At 40.4% G+C, this 21,106-nt stretch overlaps 1 protein-coding gene across 2 annotated transcripts in view; it reads left to right on the forward strand.

Moving 5' to 3' along the window:
* The first annotated feature begins 3,597 nt into the window (after positions 1-3,597).
* LOC145778016 (C2 domain-containing protein 5-like) overlaps positions 3,598-21,106 on the forward strand; it is a 62,176-nt gene continuing 44,667 nt past the window's right edge. Inside the window, exons 1-5 of one of the 2 annotated variants that reach the window (XM_082589400.1) lie at positions 3,598-3,642; positions 12,690-12,855; positions 13,748-13,888; positions 15,676-15,762; positions 19,389-19,560. In XM_082589400.1, the coding sequence (XP_082445526.1) occupies positions 13,799-13,888; positions 15,676-15,762; positions 19,389-19,560 (349 nt within the window). In that variant the 5' untranslated portion in view covers positions 3,598-3,642; positions 12,690-12,855; positions 13,748-13,798. Of the gene's footprint in view, positions 3,643-12,689; positions 12,856-13,479; positions 13,576-13,747; positions 13,889-15,675; positions 15,763-19,388; positions 19,561-21,106 lie in introns of those variants that run through there. The other variant, XM_082589402.1, reaches the window with a different exon arrangement.

The following is a 21,106-nucleotide window of genomic DNA, read 5'->3' on the forward strand; positions in this document are numbered from 1 at the left end:
TTGTTAATTTCATTCAAAGTAGTTTGATAAATATAAATTGTCTGGAATTAGGAATACTGGAATTAGGAATACTGGATGACAAGAGTAGCCCTAACAAGACACTTTGATTTTGTTGTAGTATTCGAGTGCTTTCTTCAATTCATTGGTGTCTTCATTAATGACCAGTTGGGAGCAGCTGACTAGACCAGGGTTTCCCAAAGTGGGGTCCGCGGACCCCTGGGGGTCCGCAAAGACTGCACAGGGGGTCCCTGATGATATGACAAAATGGCGAAAACAGGCTTGACATTGTACGGTACCGTACTTCCATTGTCGCAGATGAATGCCGCCGTGATTTGTAACTAAAATGAATTATTTAATGAATGTTAGGCCGTGTCAATCTTAAATATTTGAAATGAATTAGTACGTCTTGGTAATTGCTCTACCTTAAAGATTGCATTCGGCGTCTATGATGCAACAATTAGACGAACGGTGTATAGCAGTCGGGAATGTTTGCTATATAGCTACAAGGCTAAACTGTTTTTCGGTTAGCTACCTGTAGGTCTATGCAGTCCGAGCATGAAAATAGATAACCCCATAGGTGGTAAGGTTATGAAGTTCTGAAGTTTCAATTTTTGTTCGAATTGGCCTTAGGCCTAGCTTAATAATTCAAAATAAAATAAAAATAATAGATAAAAACATAGAAATAACTCAATGCGAAGGGGCGGTGTTTAGGTATAAGAGTAGCAGTAGCGAAGGGACGATAGAATAGTAACGAATCGAAGTTATCAGATAATTCATTTGTGTTAACTTTTAGTAGAATGGCAAAGGTGGCACTGCAGCTGACAACATTTTTTACAAATATATTTCTGCGCAGCTTTTTCTCCGGTAGTCTACAAAGTCAGTAGGCCTACAACAATTGAGGCTAAGCGATAGCCTGTTGCAAAAGTTTGTGCAGAAATAAATTTGTCAAACATGTACCGGTAGTCAGCTGCAGTGCCACCTCTGCGATTTTTCTAATATCCTGACTGACACGGATATTTTTTTTCTGTTTTTAAATTTTAGTGTTATAGTTCAAATCTTATGGATAAATTTTTGAAGCGAAAGGATAAGTCGAATGATTCGGAATGTGAAGCCCAGCAATCTCAGGATGTTTCATCCCGGAAGACGAAGAGACAAAAAGTTCGAACATACGATGAGGAGTATCTTAAGCTCCGGGCGATTGAATGTCCTTCAGATGTTACTAAGCCTCAGTGTTTAATATGCTACAAAACATTGTCGAATGAATGTATGAAACCAGCCAAGTTAAAGCGGCATTTGATGGCTCAACATCCTGAGCTAGCTGGAAAGCCACAGGCTTTTTTTGACAGAAAGAAAAAAAAATATTTAAAGCAAAAAGAAACTTTTACACAATCTTTGGTGTCGAACAAAAAATTAATGAAAGCATCTTATTTAGTGGCGCTATGGGTTGCTCGAGCCAAGAAAGCTCACACAATTGCGGAAAATTTAATTCTTCCAGCAGCAATTGACATGTGTGAAGTAGTTTTGGACGGCAAATGTGCAGCCAAGCTTAAAAAAATTCCATTGTCGAACAACACGATTTCAAGAAGAATCGATGAACTTTCGAATGACATAAAAGCACAGCTGCTTGAAAGACTGAATCAAACTAATTTTGCAATCCAATTGGATGACAGTACGGACATTGCCAGCCAAGCACATCTCTTGGTTTATGTTAGATATTCATGGGGAGACGAAATGATAGAAGATTTCATGTTTTGTCATCAAATGCAATGCAGAACAACCAGTTTAGACGTTTTCAACGTACTTTGTGGTTTCTTTTCACAATCAGAACTGTCGTGGGAACGATGTGTGGCGCTATGTACCGATGGTGCAGCTTCAATGACCGGCAAGCACTCCGGGGCTGTAGCTCGTATCAGGGAAAAAGTACCGAACATTATACGAACGCACTGCATGATTCATCGCGAAGCGCTTGTTGCAAAACATTTAGGAAAATCTTTGTCTGAAGTCTTATCTTTATGTGTCAAAGTTATCAACTCTATCAAAGCTCGCCCACTGCAGTCCCAAATGTTTTCGAAACTTTGCGATGAACTAGGCTCAGAACATTCAAGCCTTTTGCTCCACACGGAAGTTAGATGGCTGTCGCGAGGAAAGATTGTAGAACGCCTGTTTGAACTGCGAGAGGAGGTTTTAATTTTCTTGCGAGCGCACAATGCGGACTTAGCTTCACTAGTAGCCGATGAAATTTGGCTTGGAAAACTTGCATATCTGGCAGATATTTTTAACCTTCTCAATCAACTGAACTTGTCACTTCAGGGAAGAGATGCGAACATTTTACTCAGTCAAAACAAAATAACAGCATTCACAAAGAAACTCAACATATGGAAAACGAGAATAAATGAAAATGTTGTGGATATGTTTCCTGTTCTGTGTGACTACATTGCCAACAAACCTTTAATAAATACAGATTTGATTTTCTCTGACATTCATCAACATTTGGAATTGCTTTCTGTACATTTTACGAAGTACTTTTTAAAAGAGACATATGAGAATTTTGACTGGATTTTAAACCCTTTTGTTGTTGCAAAAACTGATCTGTCAGGACGCAAAGAAGAAGAATTGGCTGAATTGTCATCTGACCGAACTTTAATGATTAGTTTCAATCAAAAACCTCTTGCATCTTTCTGGTTAAGTGTTGAGAACGAACATCCACTGCTCTCACAAAAGGCTACCCAAATGTTATTACCTTTTGCCACTACCTACATGTGTGAGACAGCATTTTCAGCTCTTACAAATATGAAGACAAAATACCGGTCCAGACTTATCGTAGACTCTGAATTGCGAGTTTGCTTGTCACAAATTGCTCCAAGAATTGACAAGTTGTGCAGTAAGAAGCAATCACATCCATCCCATTGATGTTGTCATTTCGATTAATAAACATGATTCAGTGTTACTGATTTTTATTTGTATTAAAATTTATCGCTGGTTAGGCGGAAAATTGATGCGACATAAGATTGGGGTCCGCGAAAAAACACTTTGACAAATAGGGGTCCATTGCCCAAAAAGTTTGGGAAACCCTGGACTAGACGACCAAATGGTCTTTCGCTGAGCACTCCTGGTTAATCAGATTGAATTTGTTAACACTGAGCATACTTATGCGTTCGTCTATGTGTTTGTTATTGTGATGTAAGCTTATAATGTGTATCGTACTATTATAGAATCTGATTGGCAAATAAAGTTATCTCTTGTAGTACCGTAATATGCAAGGAGCTGGTACCGTATACAAGTCCCCCCCCCCCCCTTGGCAACTCATGACAAAGAGGAATTGACCAAAACATGTGGATTGAAGTGTGTGAACAGCAAAGCAAAGGTAAAGTAATTTTACCTTATATGTTTGGTTGAGTCCTGTCTTTATCATGAGTTACCAAGGGGGGAAAGGGGGGGGGGGGGGGCTTGTATACCAGCTCCATATGGAATTATATGTATTACATAGCACCATAGCACACTGCATTAATATTTCATTATTTTGACCAATATACATTTGTTTTTTGACAGATTTAACATACAGATATAGACAGATTTTTTGACAGATGCATTTATTTTTGATATTCTATTTGAATAAGGACCTTCTGATGATCCTCCTTTTAGGTGAAATAGTAGGCTAATATAATAACTATATTTGATTTATTTTTTGACAGATATGCCTAGGACAGGGGTGGGGAACCTTTTTAGCATTGCGGGCCACATAAAATGAGAAATAACACAGGTGGGCCACTAAAAATTTCGAAATTTTGTCCAATCTTTCTGGAACATTCTGTCTTCATCACCAATCTTTCTTTTCTTTCCAGAAGCCATTATACAACGTTAAATTTTGCTAATTTGAGAAGTAGCCCACTAACTTTGCAAAACACTTTTCACGAATGGCATAACTGGCCGATTAACAATAACTGGTCACATGGGACGGCCACATTGTGACGTAGCCTACACATTGTGACGTACACATTGTTGTTACAAATGGCCTTTTATGATGGATTACTAGTCACAGAAGGCCATTTGCAATATACCGAGAATGCAGAACCTACTCTTTTTTGAGCTGTTGTTTTAATATATTTTGGGTAAAGAAATTTTGACGCGGGCCACATGGAACAGTCACGCGGGCCGCATTCGGCCCGCGGGCCGCAGGTTCCCCACCCCTGGCCTAGGAAATGCGATTCAAACATTGGTAGCTTACACATCAACCAGCTTTCTATGCAGTGACTAGACTGTACAGATTGGAAACAGGTACAGTCCTGCAGTAGCTTATTCATTTTGCACACTTTATATCAAACCAACAACACTATTTTTGGGGTAGCCTATTAGTGGGGTTCTCTGCCAATGCATTTTTTCGATTTCATTTAAACTTGATGCAAAAGTTTTGTTCTTAGTACCAAATTGACGGTAAGGGCCTAAGGAACAATTCTGGTTCAAGTGTCAAGCTGTCAGATGAAAAAAAACAAAATGGCGGCCAAAATTCAAGATGGCGGCTAATTTCCAGATTTTTTCACATTATGCCTCGTAACTTTTGTACTATTGAACCTAGAATGGTGATTTTGGTCTCTAAACTTAGGTTTGTATACTGTATATGAGTAATTCGATAAAAATCAAATAAACATGATTGGAGCATAGAGTGGTGATTTTAGTGTCTATGTCAATGTTACGTTCACTGTTCGCACCCTTATTACATCATTGTTTTTTAGTTTTGAAATCGGAAGTCGATGTCTAAGTAACTTCGAGTGATAGCAAGGAAAATAAATTATTTCCTTTGTATCGAGCATTTAAAGAGAATGTCCCCACTGATTGATAACTCCCGTTGATAATTTGTGCCATAAACAGCGTTTATTAGGCAACTGACCTCAACTGACTGGTTTGTTTTGAAGCTGAACCAGCTACGTAATGCCCAATGTCTTGTTATTTGTGAACGCCGCTTCGTTTGGTCGTTTATTTGTGCGTCAGCAAAATCTTACATTTTGTTGACTTTGTGTTTCTTGACGTTGAATCAACGTAGTTAGAAGTTTTGCGCCGGCAAACGCAGTTTGTACTTTTTGTGCATGACGCTACCATTCGAATCATTTCTCTTCTCTTTTCGTATTATATATGACGTCTGTTCTTAGCGAAATTCATAATTTTAATGTTACATTAGTTAACTACAGTAGGCTACGCTGAGAAACAGTACTACTGAGAAATTCAATGCAATGCAAGGAATGTGGAAAGTGGGTACATGCAAGATGTGCTAATGTCAAGAGAGCCGCAACAAGATTGGCGAAGTGTTTTGTTTGTGGGAAATGCAGTAAAGGAAGGAATGAAGTGGAAGGCCATGATGATGAGTTCTGCCATGGCATCGAAACAGTGACAGACTTCTGTTATCTGGGTGATCAGATCTGGGTTTTTTTTTTTCGCTTATTTATCGGTCATTGACCGATTTTTTAGCAAAATGTCCGAAAAAAATATAGTCAATTCGGTCAAAATGTCCGAAAAAATATATAGTCAATTCACTATATATGACCAAAAATGACTAAAAATGACCGAAATAAATAAAATTGACCGAATTTTTTCAAGTCAATTCGGACAAATGACCGAAAAGTCTCAGCGAAAAAAAAAACCCAGGATCAGATAAATGGAAGTGGTGGATGTGAAGCAGCGGTGACAACAAGGGCAAGATTGGGCTGGGCAAAGTTCAGGGAATGTGGGGAAATGTTGTATGGCAGAAAATTTTCACTAAGGATGAAAGGAAAAGTATATCGGAGCTGTGTGCGGCCTGCAATGCTATATCATATGTAGCGAGACATGGGTATTGAGAGAGAGTGAACTGGCAATCCTGAGAAGAACGGAAAGGTCAATGGTGAGAGCAATGTGTGGGGTGAAAACGAGAAGGGAAAAAAGGACTGAAGAATTGTTGGATATGCTAGAGATGAGAGAGACCATAGACCAACTGGCAAGGGCAAATGGAGTAAGATGGTATGGACATGTGATAAAGGAGGGAGGAAGGAAGTTTTCTTAGAAAGGCACCAGATCTAAAGGTGAAGGTAAACAACAAGTGAAGGATGAGTTTAAAAAAGTCGGACTGAAGGAGGAAGATGCAAGGGACAGGGTGAAATGGAGAAAAGTTGCTGCGCGGAAACAATCGGCCACCCCTACTAGTGGGGAACAAACCGACGATGGATTATGATATGATGAGTACATGAGCGTACCAGAATCTGAGAATCGATTTAGTAGTTATAAGGATCGCCCGATAAAATTTGGGTGAGTATATGTTGCTATTTCATTATTGTTTTTTAATTATTGATCAACAGAGCGCATTTTCGATAAAATGTTTAATAATTCGGTTCTTCTGACGTAACATCAATTTGTAGATTTGTTTGCCGTTTTGTAGGTTAGATTCCTTTGATTCTTATTGATGATAGATTCTTTTGATTTGAACGTGCTTATAACGTAATTCTAAGCGCAATTATTTCACGTTAGCAGCCAAGGTCTTTTCGCTTACAGTTTGTACATTAGAGTTCTCATTTGTTTTATACTTCTCATCTATGGGTGTGAGTTCACGGGCAGAACTAGGAATTCATTTTCAACACAACAGTCAATGTGTTTATGCATGATTTATAAGCTACTGACTGATCACTTATGTTTTTGTTTCTTTCCAGATTGTTTCTGTTAGGATGGCTACTGTAAGTAGGCCGATGTGGCAGTTGTGTATTTTGTGTCAAAAGCAAACTGAAGAAGTGCTAGTTTGTCCTCTTGCAAATCCAGTCGCCAGTCGTAGAGAGGGAGCCTACACACAAATCACCAGCCTCGCAAATAAGTTCAGAGAAATTGGTGCTTCTCCCCACTTGTACGTAAAACTACCAGATGAAGAATCCATGCAAAAGAATCGTGCATCCTGGCATAAATCTTGTCGTCAGCTATACAGAGCATCAGCACTTGACCATGCTAGACAACGTCATAACGAAGGATTGTATCCTGCAAGAAAAAGATCACGGCGGAGTCACGCAAGCGTTAATCGTAATGTGTGTATCTTCTGTGGTGATGAAACAGATGTAGCGGACCATTCTTTCCAGAAGGTAACACTCACCCAACAGATACATGCCAAGGCGGTAGCGCTGGGGGAAGAGCATATTGTGGCACTCCTTGCCGAAGGTGATCTGGTCACCATTGAAGCTAAGTATCACCGGAACTGCTACACAGGGTTCAATCGTCGTTACGATGCGGTTTGTAAACAAGACACAATTAGCGAAAATCTCAAGGCCACAACAGAAAATGAACTGCTCCAATTTATAAAGAAGTCACTGGAGGTCGTACAATTTTTGCATTGCAAGATCTGACAGATATGATGACCGAGCGATTAGAACAATATGGAATCCAGAAGACCGTGAACCGAACACACCTAAAGGAAAGAGTCCTGGAACACTTCCCGAATTTGACAGAAGAAAAAGGTATCTGAGGCCGAGTTTTCATCATTTGTTTGAGGACGGCTAGAAAGGTCATATCAGGTGCAACTCAAACACCAGATGAGGAGGTACGTACATTACTAATGGCAGCATCAATTCTCCGTAAAGCTGTTTTGGATCACGACACTGCATTCAAGTTTGATGGCTCATTTCCTAATGGTTGCGAAGAATCATCTGTTCCACAATGTATGAAGTATTTTTTCCGTCAACTCCTCGAAGGACCCAAATCATTACCACCAGTACAAGAGACTTCCAGGAAGATTCTCTCTGTGAGTCAGTTGGCCATGTTAAATATGACTTCTCTTTCTGCAAACTTGAATTGTGAGCCTCCACTTGCAGTGTTTCTGGCACTGAAATTGCATTCCCAAACAAGAAGCAGGAAGCTGGTACAACTGCTACACAGCTATGCTCTGAGCGTGTCATATAAGAAAGTCCTCAGCATTGAGTCTAGATTTGCACAGGCGATTGCAGATCATGCAAGGAACAACGCTGATATAGTTTGTCCTACAAACTTTCGTCAGGACATTTTCACGGTGGCAGCTCTGGATAACTTGGATCACAATCCCACATCACGCACTGCAAGCTCATCATTTCATGGAACTGGTATTTCAATATTTCAATTTCCCTCGTCACAGACGCCTGGGTTGAATCAAGAATATCTACAAATCAATTCACAGAAAACAGGAACCCGCAACAGTGAACCCATCCTGCCTCGTTCGTATACGTTTGTACCACCAGTGGGCCGAAATCTTGTCAACCAACCTCCGGGAAAAGATCCGCAACTAGTGACAACGAGTTCATTCGATGAGGAGAAACATCACGAACAGGCGTGGATGGCTGCAGTAAATAACATCCTATTGATGGATCGCGATGCAAAAATGCATACTCCAGCGATGTGGTCTTCCTACCACGCTGCTCGATCAGATTGTGTTGGACAACCGGAAAAATGCATTAAAGCCCTCTTGCCACTTTTCCATGAAAAAGTCGCCACTCCAGAAATGATTCGACATGGAATGGAACTGGTGAAAAAGACAACTAAGCACCTCAACCCACACCAAGTCCCTGTATTGGTAGTGGATCAACCACTCTATGACATCGCCAAAAAAATGCAAAAGACTAGATTGTGGTCATGCTAGGTGGGCTCCACATTGAGATGGCTTTGTGGAGCACCATGGGAGATCTTCTGCGTGGGTCTGGTTGGCCTGAAACCCTGAAAAAATCTGGGCTAGTGAAGACAGAAGCAGCAGCCACAGCTTTTCTGAAAGCATCCAATGTAATGAGAACAAGATATGCCCATCAAGTTACTGTTGTGGTACTTAACAACCTTCTAAAACGAGCATACAAAGACAGTGGAACCGAGATGGCTTTTGAAGATTGGGTCATTGTAGCTTCCCAACAGAGTCCAACGTTCAAATTCTGGCTACTCATACACAAGTACCAACAGATCATATTCATGTTCATCCGGGCACATCGGGAGAGGAAGTTAGAACTCATGGTTAATACCTTGCACTTTCGGACATTTTGCTAAAAAATCTGTCAATGACCGAAAAATGACCCAAAAAAAAAACCCAGCCTTGCAGAAGCTTGCGCCTCTGTTCTTTGCTCTAGACCAGTGGTCTCCAACCTTTTTAAGAAGCGACCCCAAATTACATGAAAATGATTTTCAACTTTTACATGCGACCCCATTTTGTTTTTCCCAAAATCGTAAGAAAAATTTGACTTTGCACTGTCTGTAACGACACTCTGGACTGAAAAGGTGCTTTTCAATCCAGAGTGTCGTTACAGTTGTAGTGCAATGTCAAATTTATCTTACAATTTTTGATTTACATATATTGCAAATTGAATCCCTGATGAGGACACACCTACGTGTCGAAAACGTGAGTTATGATGTTATATATTTTGTTTTGTGTTTAATACATTATGTTAAACCCGCTAAACTTTAAGACAGATTACACACTTTGGTTTGCCATTAAATTCAGTGAAACCAAGTTTTAAAAAAGCCTCGTCATATGATATTTTTCTGGTATTTTTTTGCTGCCATTTTTGTATAATATTTAGCTATACTTACTAGCTACAAATTACCATTACTAGCTGCAAAGCAAACCATAAACAGCCGATGAAATGTTGCACACTACACTTGCAAAAATAACTATTCGCTCGTTCTGGAGTCACCTTGAATAATAAAAAGTTAGTCTAACTAGCATCGCAAATGCTTTTGCTCTGTCCTACTTGACGCAACTATTCCGTTTTTTATTATTGCACCACGAGGTAGCAAGCTGTACTCCAAAACACAGGCAAAGGTTGCGAACTAGAACAAAAAAGTATCAGTCTTTTTTTCGGTAATGAATTGAAACGGTAACAAATTGAATAGCCTATGGTGAGTTGTGGCGACCCCAGGAAAAGTTAAGGCGACCCCACTTGGGGTCGCGACCCACAGGTTGGAGACCACTGCTCTAGACCACCACAATTACGCAAGGTGGATTCCAATCTTTATCCGAGACCTGGAAGGTCTTCCACTTAGCATCCAGGAAGAATTTAATATGGGACACTGGACAATAAATCAAAGCAATCACCGTTTCTCATCCTTACCTATCGATCAAGCACACGAACAAGCCAACAAAAGGGTGAAAGGAGTTGGTGGCATTATTGGTCTCACTGAGAATCGTGACATGTTAGAACGCTGGATATTGACTGGCCCAGAAATCAGCCGTGTCATTGAGGAGTTCAGTGGTGTAAATGCTCACGACGATGATGAAGAAGAACTCCCTCATCATGAAGAAGGATGTGCATCTCAGCACCGATTTCTACGCCATGTTAAAGACCTGATGGAGGTGTTGCTGAGCAGTGGAAATCCTTTTGAGGAGTTCAGTGGAGACATGGTTACATTAGATGATAAGATGTGTGAGTCGGCGGTTGCTACTGTATCTGTCCATAGCGTCGAATCTTTGGGACAAGAGCAGTACAATAACTTCAGACAGAGTGTGCTTGACTCCAATGACACACCTTTTACAGCGCCGATCAAGCGCAACAACTTAGTGTTCTTCCATGAGAAGAAAACACAAAAAAAGTCAGCAATTAAGCTGAAAATGCAGTACTTCAAACGTCACGCAGAGCTTTTTGGGCAAGCTTTTCTTGTATTAGACAGCCATGGGGGGAACTTGGAGAAATTTTTTCAGCACGAATCTTCCCTATACCCACCTGCGTTGTCTTCTGAAGGGTCCCTCAACTCTTGTACCAAGTCAGATTTGCTGGTATATATCACGGAAGCCAGTGCAAGTAGCGCAATTTCTGTCGACGAGGAGTTACTTGCACCAGATGTTTACGACTTCATTATTATTGACGGTGGAGTACTGATACACTCACTTCCTGGTACAACTGTCCGAGGCAAGACCTTTGATTCATACTTCGACAAGGTATTTTGCCCAAGAGTTCGCCATGACTTGAACCGATCGGCAAGAGTAGACATTGTCTGGGACCAGTATCGTGCACTGACGATCAAAGGAGGCACAAGGGAAAAACGAGGAACAGGCATCCGACAGCGCGTATCTGGTACTGCCAAAATCCCAGGAAATTGGCAGAAGTTTGTAGCGAATGTTGATGTTCAAGAAGGAACTTTTCACATTCCTGTCGAAGATAACAGAAGAAGAGTTCCCAAATGACAAGAATGTCTACATCACTGCAGGTGATCAAGTCCACCATGTTGGGAACGGTCCACCAATGAATCAATGCAACCATGAGGAAGCTGACACGCGTGTTTTAGTACATCTCCTCCACGCACTCCAATCTTCGTCAATTGGGATGGTGTATACTGGAGACACAGATGTTATCGTAATCCTTCTGAGTAACTTTCATCGCATAAAGGCTCTGAACCCGGCAGCAGAAATTTAGATCTCATTCAAAGCGGGAAAGAGAACCAAAATGATCTCCCTGAATACTATTGTCATAAACCTAGGGACGACAATATGCAAAGCCATGGCCCTTTTCCATGCATTCACTGGATCAGACAGTACTTCTTCCTTCAAGTTCAAGGGTAAGCGATCCTGCTGCACATTGATGCACGAAGTTCCATCCCTTATGGAGCAATTTGCAACTATTGCCAACAATCCATTCCAAACATCCCCAAGGTTGAAGGAAGTGGCAAAAAACTTTGTCTGTAGACTGTACTCAAATGAATCAAATGAGGACAATGATGTTGACCTCGTTCGAATGAAGTTGTTCTCACAGATAACTAGAGACGTGGAGAGAATTCCCCCAACTAGTGATGCTTTGGATCAACATCTTAAAAGAAGTGTCTTCCAAGCAAGCATCTGGACAACAGCCTACATGTCCATGATGCCTGTCATGAACCCAATTGACCATGGGTGGAAGGAAGAAGACGGCAAGCTGCTTCCCATTTGGACCACTCTGCCCCTCGCCAAGGATGTTTTCCATCTAGATGTGAAGTGCACTTGCACAATTATCTGCTCTCGGTGCAAATGCGTAAAGACTAAGTTAAAATGCACACGCCAGTGCAAGTGCACATGCAAGAAATAGCTGGACTACACAACAATTTTCAATATTGAGATGTATATAAAATATACAATTATTTCAATATATGGGCCTTCGTTAATTTGTTAGCCATTTTCTTATTGAATGTATTGCTTCGAAGAGTTTTTTTGAGCAATTTTGCAAGCCTTTTGTTATAATTGACTTTGGTTTATGACCCTAAACCAGGGGTCGGCAACCTTTTGAATGCAGCCTGCCAGTGTTCGAATTATGTGGCTATGTGCTAATGTTAATGACTTATTTGCGTGCCAAACATCTTTTTGGTGCGGACAGTTTTGCCTTAAACTATATTATACGAGCTGAATCTGTAGCCTATTGATGTACAAATTTGGCATTCTTGCGTGCCTTCGACTAACTGTCTGGTCAGCTCTGCACTGCTTCGCTATTTTGCAGTAATTCATACTTCCAACGCAGAACTAACAAGATTGTTACACATTTATTTGGAACTTAACTCAATATAAGAAAACATATTCCTCCAATCATGTTTATTTTATTTTTATCGAATTACTCATATACAGTATACAAACCTAAGTTTAGAGACCAAAATCACCATTCTAGGTTCAATAGTACAAAAGTTACGAGGCATAATGTGAAAAAATCTGGAAATTGGCCGCCATTTTGTTTTTTTTTATCTGACAGCTTGACACTCAAACCAAAATTGTTTTATAGGTCCTTACTTTCAAACTGGTACTGAAAACGAAACTTTTGCATCAAGTTGAAATGACTGAGTGCCTGGGAACCCCACTAATATATTCTGATGAATATCTCGAGCTGTTCTGGATAACAGAGTTCAAACAAGAAGGACAAGCGTCGGAGAGAGAGTTTAGACCTGCTGGTATGAAAAAAAAAACAGAATAACAACAAAATTTTGTGTGAAGTGCTATTTGTATTCATGGTCCCCCCAGATTGTTTAGTGTTAAAGGAAGTACCGGTACCGGTATGAACGCAGCAAAGTATATATATATTGGGATATTGAGTTCCTACAAAGCCACAAATTAGAGAGTTATATCGAGATTGGAAATAAGCTACGCATACTCCAAAAAGATTCAGCCCCCCTTTCACATATTATAAAAAAGATTTACGATTGCACGAATAAAAAACATTTAAAGGTACTCCCATGGCTTGAAAAATTACTGGATATGAACCAACAAAATGAATCTAGCATATTTAAAAAAATGAAATATATGATGTTCTTATAACCAAGAATATTCAACACATATATACATCTGATAAATACAACATCTGATAGTGATATATGTCTGGGTTTAGGCATTGTCAAGGTTTGTATGAAACATCGAAAGGCAGTATGTCTGGAAGAACTGCTGCTCTAAAACCCACGAAAAGTGGTCAGACAAAGTATTGAAATACTATTTTGCCATTTCATAAACATTTAATAAAGTTATATAGTTTGTGTAGATTTTAAGAATAAACAAAAAATTACCTTTTTTTCAAAAGTGGCTAATAATTTGTCCACTACTGTATATTAAATTCACAACTCGATCTGACTGATGAAAGCAACAAGTGAACAAAGGCATATAGCTTCCCTCAGCTGAAGGTAAAGAACATTTTGATATAATGTCGTATCTCGAAAACCAGAGCTATTCAATAATTTTTAGTGTATTTGTGTTCAGACAGTGACCCGAAATTGACCAAGAATGACTCAATTTGTTTTAGAAGCAAATTGGCTGTTGAGTGTTATTGTTGACCTTTTTTTCAAATTTTTTTAGCATTCATTTCAATCTATCCTTGAAGTCAATACCAGCTTTCACACGCAAAGCATGCCTGGTCGTTTGAAAGTTCGTATTCTTGCTGGGAGACATTTGCCAATCATGGATCGGGCATCAGACCTGACAGATGCATTTGTCGAGGTACAATAATTTTATTCTTTTAATTGGTACTTGATTGAAGCTGCTTGGCGAGATGTGTTGTTAGGTACAGAAACACACTCCCATCGAACTAAACATGATATAATTTCATAAAACCAAGGAAATAGATTTGTTTTTAATCCTATGTCTGTTTGTCTATCACAGGGGTGGGCAAACTTTTTATCTCGAGGGCCGCATTCAGAATCGGAATTTGTTCGAGGGCCGCAGTACAGTATAATTAAGATTAAACCAAAACATAAAATCTAAACTAGTTAAAACAGAAGCTTTTATTTATTTTTAAAGTGACGAACGAAAGGGAGATTTTATATACAGTACATGTACATTACATAAAAGATATAAAAACTGTTTGTCTCAATTATTTGTTTGAATACAACCCACATCAAGATAACACTTTGCCAGACCCACTTTGAGCGAATTAAACAGAATACATCTGTGAGCGAATTAACATAATCAGAAAAACTGTCGCAATCGCCGCTTTTCTCTCTACCAAAAGTCTTGGCCTTGATCCAAGACTAAAGCGACAAAGAAAGTCATATGATGTGACAGGCTAAAGTCAGAAACTTCGATTGTGACGTAATCGGCTGTTTAGCAATGGCTGCTTTGACACTAATTATAGCCATGCATTCATGCAAGATCACAATGTGGCTGGGGAAACAAACTACTACAATGCGACAAAAAGACTATAGGCTAATATATCTTTATCAAGATGACATATAGGAAGAAAAAGTTTAATTAAGTCATTGTAATAATTAAAATTTTCAAGCAAGTTGAGGATTATTTTTTTATATAATTGCTTCAGGCTTTCGCGGGCCGTACAGAAAGTTGTTGCGGGCCGCATGCGGCCCGCGGGCCGTAGTTTGCCCACCTCTGGTCTATCAAGTATAGTTGAAGTGATTTTCTTTATTCTAATTCATATCTTCTCGAAAAATGATCAATTGATCATGCTGTGAAATGCTATTTGCAGATGAATTGTTTTAAGGAAATATGAAATAGTTAGGGTGTAAGAGTAGTGGTGTAACTTTTTTTTGTTTATAATGATTTCTTGGGGTCCTTGAAAATTGTGATTTTTTTTAAACTCTGTCAACATTTGCATAATCAACTCTTCAACTTGTTTGAATACTGTTGATTTAGCTGCTAGCTATATCCATCCGCGACACTCTCTGAATTTCAACCAACCAAACCTTACTCTTGCAGTCACTTCCACTTCACCAACTTTTGAATTCGTTTTTCAATACAAATACTTTTTGTATAACGTGGTGCGGCTGGTGCCTACACCGCATGAATAGTTATGACTTTGAGGTAGACGGAAGTTGTTACGAGTTAAAACTATCGTTTCAAATGGATATAAAGTAAATTTAGGTTAGAGTTCAAAATCGAAATTATATTGGCCTCTAGTTTGCACTTTGGCAAAGCCTGTGTGTGTGTATAGAATAGATCACTGTGGGTTGGGCATAATCATTTTAAAGATTTATGTTTCCGAAGAAAACCTGCTTCACAATTGAACAAAACTACCCTCATTGAGCTTCATACCTTCTCTGTTGAGGATAAGTAGGGTATTGATTATTTCAATCCTGCAATACAAACTAATTTATTTTGACATGATTTATTCACATCCTATATTACGACATGTAACTGAGTTGTTCATGTCAAGCATTGCTGTGGGTCTGGCACCTGTCAAAAGATATTTCATTTTCTCAATCATGCAGCACTTTTTTCACTGTGTTATTTTTTGAGATTTATTACATTGCCGGAATTTTTTACTTCATCAGGTGAAGTTTGGGTCGACAACTTACAAAACTGAAGTTTATGCAAAGTCACTGAACCCTCACTGGAATTCGGATTGGTTTAAGTTTGAGGTTTGTGTGATGCTGCTGTAGTAGGCCTACTTTATGCCGAGACCACTTGACCTTCAATACGTTTTTACAGGCTTCAAATAATTTGGATCTATTTTAGCACAAGACACTCAAAGTGATGATTACTGTTTATTGATAGGTCTTCATTTTTTATTGTCGTTTTTTATTTTAAGCATTGACTGCCTCTTGTATGAAAAGTTTCCAAGATTCTCTGTCTTTTGCTGTGTCTATTAGGTCTATGTTAGTGTTAGTTTAAGTAGGTTAATCTTTGTCATGCGTTCCTTTCAAAATCCTCGAAAGGCTGATCTATGCCCGCGTCAACCCAATCATCGACCCGCTCCTTCTAAAAGAGCAAGCTGGGTTTCGGCGTGGAAGATCCACCGTAGATCAGGTCACACTGTTGACCAAGACATCGAGGACTGCTTTGAGGCAAAAAAGAAGGCCGGCGCTGTCTTTCTAGATCTCACAGCTGCCTACGATACTGTATGGCATCGCGGCCTTACTTACAAGCTGCTTCTCCTGCTTCCTGACCGACATATGGTCCATATGATTATGGAACTTGTCAGGAATCAAAGCTTCACCCTCACCACCGGCAATCTACGGCAAAGCAGACTGAGACGCCTGAAAAACGGCGTCCAACAGGGATCGGTCCTGGCTCCACTTCTTTTCAACATCTACACCCACGACCTGCCAACCACGGTCTCCGCAAAAAAGGCTTATGCGGACAATCTGGCAATTCTCCACTCCACAAAGTCGGGGGAAAATCTAGAAGACACCTTGAGCCAGGACATGCAAACCATCTCAGCTTATCTCCAGAACTGGCGACTGAAACTCAGCGAAACCAAAACTGTGGCAGCAGCTTTCCACCTACTCAATCGGAAAGCTGATCGTGAGCTACATGTCCACAACAACGGAAAACCTCTGTCCTTCTGCCTTGAGCCAAGGTATCTTGGGGTGACACTAGACAGATCGCTCACATACCGCCACCATTTGGTGTCACTGCGCAAGAAACTGACATCCAGCGCTGCACTACTGAAGCGCCTGGCAGGCTCTAGCTGGGGGGCGAGGGCTGACACTTTGCGGCGAATAGCAGCCTTAGCCCTTGTCTACTCTTCTGCAGAGTACTGTGCACCTGTCTGGTGCCGCAGTGCTCACTGCCACAACATCGACACTGCCATAAACAGCGCCCTGTGCTCAGTGACCGGATGCCTGCGTCCCACGGAATGGACCGTTTCGGTGAGTCCGATTCGGTGAGTCTGATTCGGTGAGTCTGATCCCTTAACGGGAGATTTTTTCATTTTTTTTTTAAATTATCAGGTACCGTAGCCTAATTATCATGCCGTTTTAGGGTTAGGGGTTAGAGGTTAGGAACTCACCGAATTAGACTCACCGAATCGGACTCACCGAATAGTAGCAGACCCTGCGTCCCACACCATTGGACAATCTCCCCATTCTCGCTGGCATCCAACCTGCTGAGCTTCGTCGCGAAGAAGCCACTCTGTCCCTCGGTCGACTGGCACTGGAGCCTAACCATCTTCTCCACCACAAGATCTCTGCCTTCCCAAACGGGCACCCCGCTGACTGAAATCAAGACACCCATTCGTGCCAGCCGCTCGGCTTCTGATCAACGAAGCTGATGAACAAGACATCTCTGCGGCTACTTGGGCAGACCATAAATGGAATTCTGATTGGAGGTCAGGCACCACTAGACTCCATTCATTCATCCCCGACGCCGACCCACGTCCCATCGGCCTGACACTACAGAGACAGGCATGGGTGCGCCTCAACCGTCTCCGTATGGGCGTCGGGCTTTTCCGCTCAACCATGCACCAATGGGGAATGGCCTCTTCCTCCTCCTGTGAATGTGATGCCGAGGAACAGACCGCAGACCACATCATCAATAACTGCACCATCTTCAAGCCACCTAACGAAGTGGAAGGTCTGCGCGTCATGGATGATGAAACTAAAGACTGGCTGCTCTCTAGCAGCCTTCCAGTGTAGTCCGGGAACATCGTGAATCTGGGGTGGTAAAAGGATAGACCCTCGGCCCCAGAAGCTCAGACGACGACTTAAACATTTTTGTTGGTTTTTCTGGCAGTCGCCCTACTCTCGTTAGTGCCGAAGGCTTAGTATAATGAGAACCTTATCTTCTCATCCCCCGGTACTTGGATCAAGTATGGGACCCATGTTTAGGCCTAGTGATTAACTATGTTTTTTTGCCATTGCGCACTGTGTGACATCAGAATATATAGGGGCTGTGTCGGTTATTTAGGTGCTATTCGGTTACGTCAAATTACACTCGTAATCATTTATCAGAAATGCTTGATTCTGTGACAGTTCTTCGCTTGAATATACGCAGGGCTGCAATTTTTGCCTTTTTTGGCGACAATGCCGCTTGACATGCGCCAAAATAACTTAAAAAAAGAAAAAAAACTGAGAGATGGCGACGATAGCCTAAGGGCTTTTTTCTTTTGCAAACCAGCATGCAAAAAAACAAGTGACTCGAAGTACATCCACACAACTTGTGCTGTAATTCGCGGCCAAACGCTTTATCTGACTTTTGTGATGTCATATTACTATTCGACAAACAAACGCAGAATTTTTGGTCGTTCAACAAGAAAGAAAAAATCGCAGCCCTGAATATGAAATGTTTTTTGCTTATGGTTAGTGTAGTTATTATTTGACTTAACTAGAAATGAACTTCAACAACAGATATCGAGCTTCAACGGAAGCTCGATATTTAACAGCTTTAAACACGTAAGGCCGTATTTACCACTTCCGAAGCCAACGCTATTTTTTAACTACGGTACCTTATGTTTAAGTATTTTGTATTCAACCTAGCTTCCTATTTCATTCTTTTCCCTGTTCACTGTGTTCAGTTTTTTGTATTTCATGAGTGATGCAATTGCAAGTTTTAGAGACAACCTTCAACCTTAAAGACAGGCCCTTAAACCTTGGTCAGACTTTAAAGTAACATTAAGCTGCTCTTAATCAACAATGTCAAATTATATCGATTGCTCCTCCTCCAGTAACAAAATCCTGTGTGTGCGTACAGTGTACACCACTGAACGTACCCTTAATACGGCATAATACGCGTGGTTCACTGGGTTGAGTAAGTCTATTACTTTGTCTGCGTAATACATTTTATTCGAGACGTCAAGGGTGTTGTATCATATTGTTTGTTTACAAAATATCGTCAATGCAAGCTGCGTATGGTAGGCTCGTCTTGTAGACTACAATATTACTTACTGGTTGTAATTAGCAAATGGGCGTTCTTTTAATTTGTTTTCGATTTGAAAAGCATTTTGAATGCCCCCCTCCCTTGAGAAAATTCTGCGTACACTCCTGTCTGTGTATTACAAGCACCTAATGAAATAGACTTTACTGGGAACAGCACCTAAATGTCCAGGCGACACACCTAAACATCCTGACACCACAGTGTGCGCACCTATTTGGCAGGCACCCAACTGTCTACACCTAAAAGACGTGCTTCGCTAAAAATCGACATTTTGTGACTTTGGTGTTAGGTACTTTTCATTTTTACTTCTTCAATTAATGTTTACTCGAAACCAGCTTATCAAATAGAATTGTTGCGCTGTAATTATTTCATGCACTGCACATGATCTCAGGTTGATGATGAGCTCCTCCAAGATGAGCCTCTGCAAGTGAGAGTCCTCGACCATGATACGTACAGCTCCCATGATGTCATAGGAAAGGTATATATTGATGTAGATCCTCTTCTCGATCCTGAATCGTCGCATCACCTTGGTGGATGGTTTCCAATCTTTGACACAATGCATGGTTGGTTTGATAGCAATTAATGTTAGACAACCTAATAACTGTTTGTAGTGCAAGATATGTTCCGAGGCATAGGCGTTAATTATGTAGGGGCAGCGTCCCCTCTGGTCTGAGACAGAGAGGCAAGATATATCTGGCCCCCTTGCTTTTAATGTAACAATTATAATACACTCCCTTGCTGACTTTGGAGTGAAGACTTTGATAACATCTAATACATACATTAGAGTGGTTCAAAAAATACAAGTTTCTTGTAATCTTCTACCACGGGTCTGCTACTATTCGACTAGTCTGATTCGGCTAGTGCCCTATTCACTACTCAGCTACAATCTTTTTAGACGGACGACCTGCGAACATATGCAAGCATTTAAATGGTCAACTTCAATGACAACTAAGACATGCTACGCCGAAACCCAGGTTTATTCTAAACTGCCACTTAGGTTTTAACTTCATCTTTTATGTCAAACGCTATTTGGCAACTGTCTTTTTTTTGTTGTCACGTTTTCACTGAGACTTTATCTCATTAACCTCTATTGTTAATCATGAAAAATGTTGTTTTGATGTAAAACACTTACCGTATTTTGAACGAACCTAGACAACAAAATTCGTCATTTTGCCGTAAGGGAAGGCACTCAAAGGTAAACACTGGAAAAAATGCAAGAATGCAAAAGAAACGATATTGTGGAATAAAATACAACATTCTCTAAATAAACAGAAGTCGTCGTTGGATTTGGAATTTTGTTATAGTTGAGGATTCTAATATATTCTAAGTTTGCATACAGACGGTGACGTAGGATACATGTCGATTTTATGTGGGCAAACATTTCAATTTAATACTTCAAACATTTTGCGCTAAATTTCATTTCAATTTATTTTTCTTTGTCGGAATGCAAAAGAAACGATATTGTGGAATAAAATACAAAATACAATTCAAAACTGTACCGAATAGGGAACTAGCCGAAACGGGCCATTCCGCTTCCTCCACAAGGCTTAAAATCTGCCATTTCCCCATAGAAGTGCCCTTGCAAAAAATTAGACTGATTGGAGGTCGTTTGAAGGTCAATCAGATTTTCACTTTTTTACCACAGGATGCATAAAACATCATTTTTTTCAATATTCTTCTGTTCAAAGATATTCACAGGCAAAACTTGCAATGCACAATGCAAGGTGGATGACAAAGTCCATCTACTCTCTAAAGATATTTCTGTTCCGGGCCCAGTTCAAACTTCAAACTAACCACTAGAGAGATCACTGGTTTATCCCAGTTTTGTCTACTTGTGGCTCTTGTTTATGCAAGGTACTGGCACGAGGCTCCATTAGCTACAAGAGCTCCCAACAACGACTTGAAACTTCTCGACCTCCTTCACCACCACCCAATATGTTATATCAAGAAAGCACCTCTGAAGGCTCTCCATCGTCACTTGTGATATTTTTCTGAGTATCTGTTAGCATTAGTTTCTCTGTTAGCGCTGTTTGATGATCGTGTTGATGACAACTAAAACAGCAATGATGACAAGCTTGGCACTTTTTTGAACCACCCTAATTGCTCATT

The sequence above is a fragment of the Aplidium turbinatum genome, chromosome 10, assembly GCF_918807975.1.
Source record: "Aplidium turbinatum chromosome 10, kaAplTurb1.1, whole genome shotgun sequence".
NCBI classification, from domain to species: domain Eukaryota; kingdom Metazoa; phylum Chordata; class Ascidiacea; order Aplousobranchia; family Polyclinidae; genus Aplidium; species Aplidium turbinatum.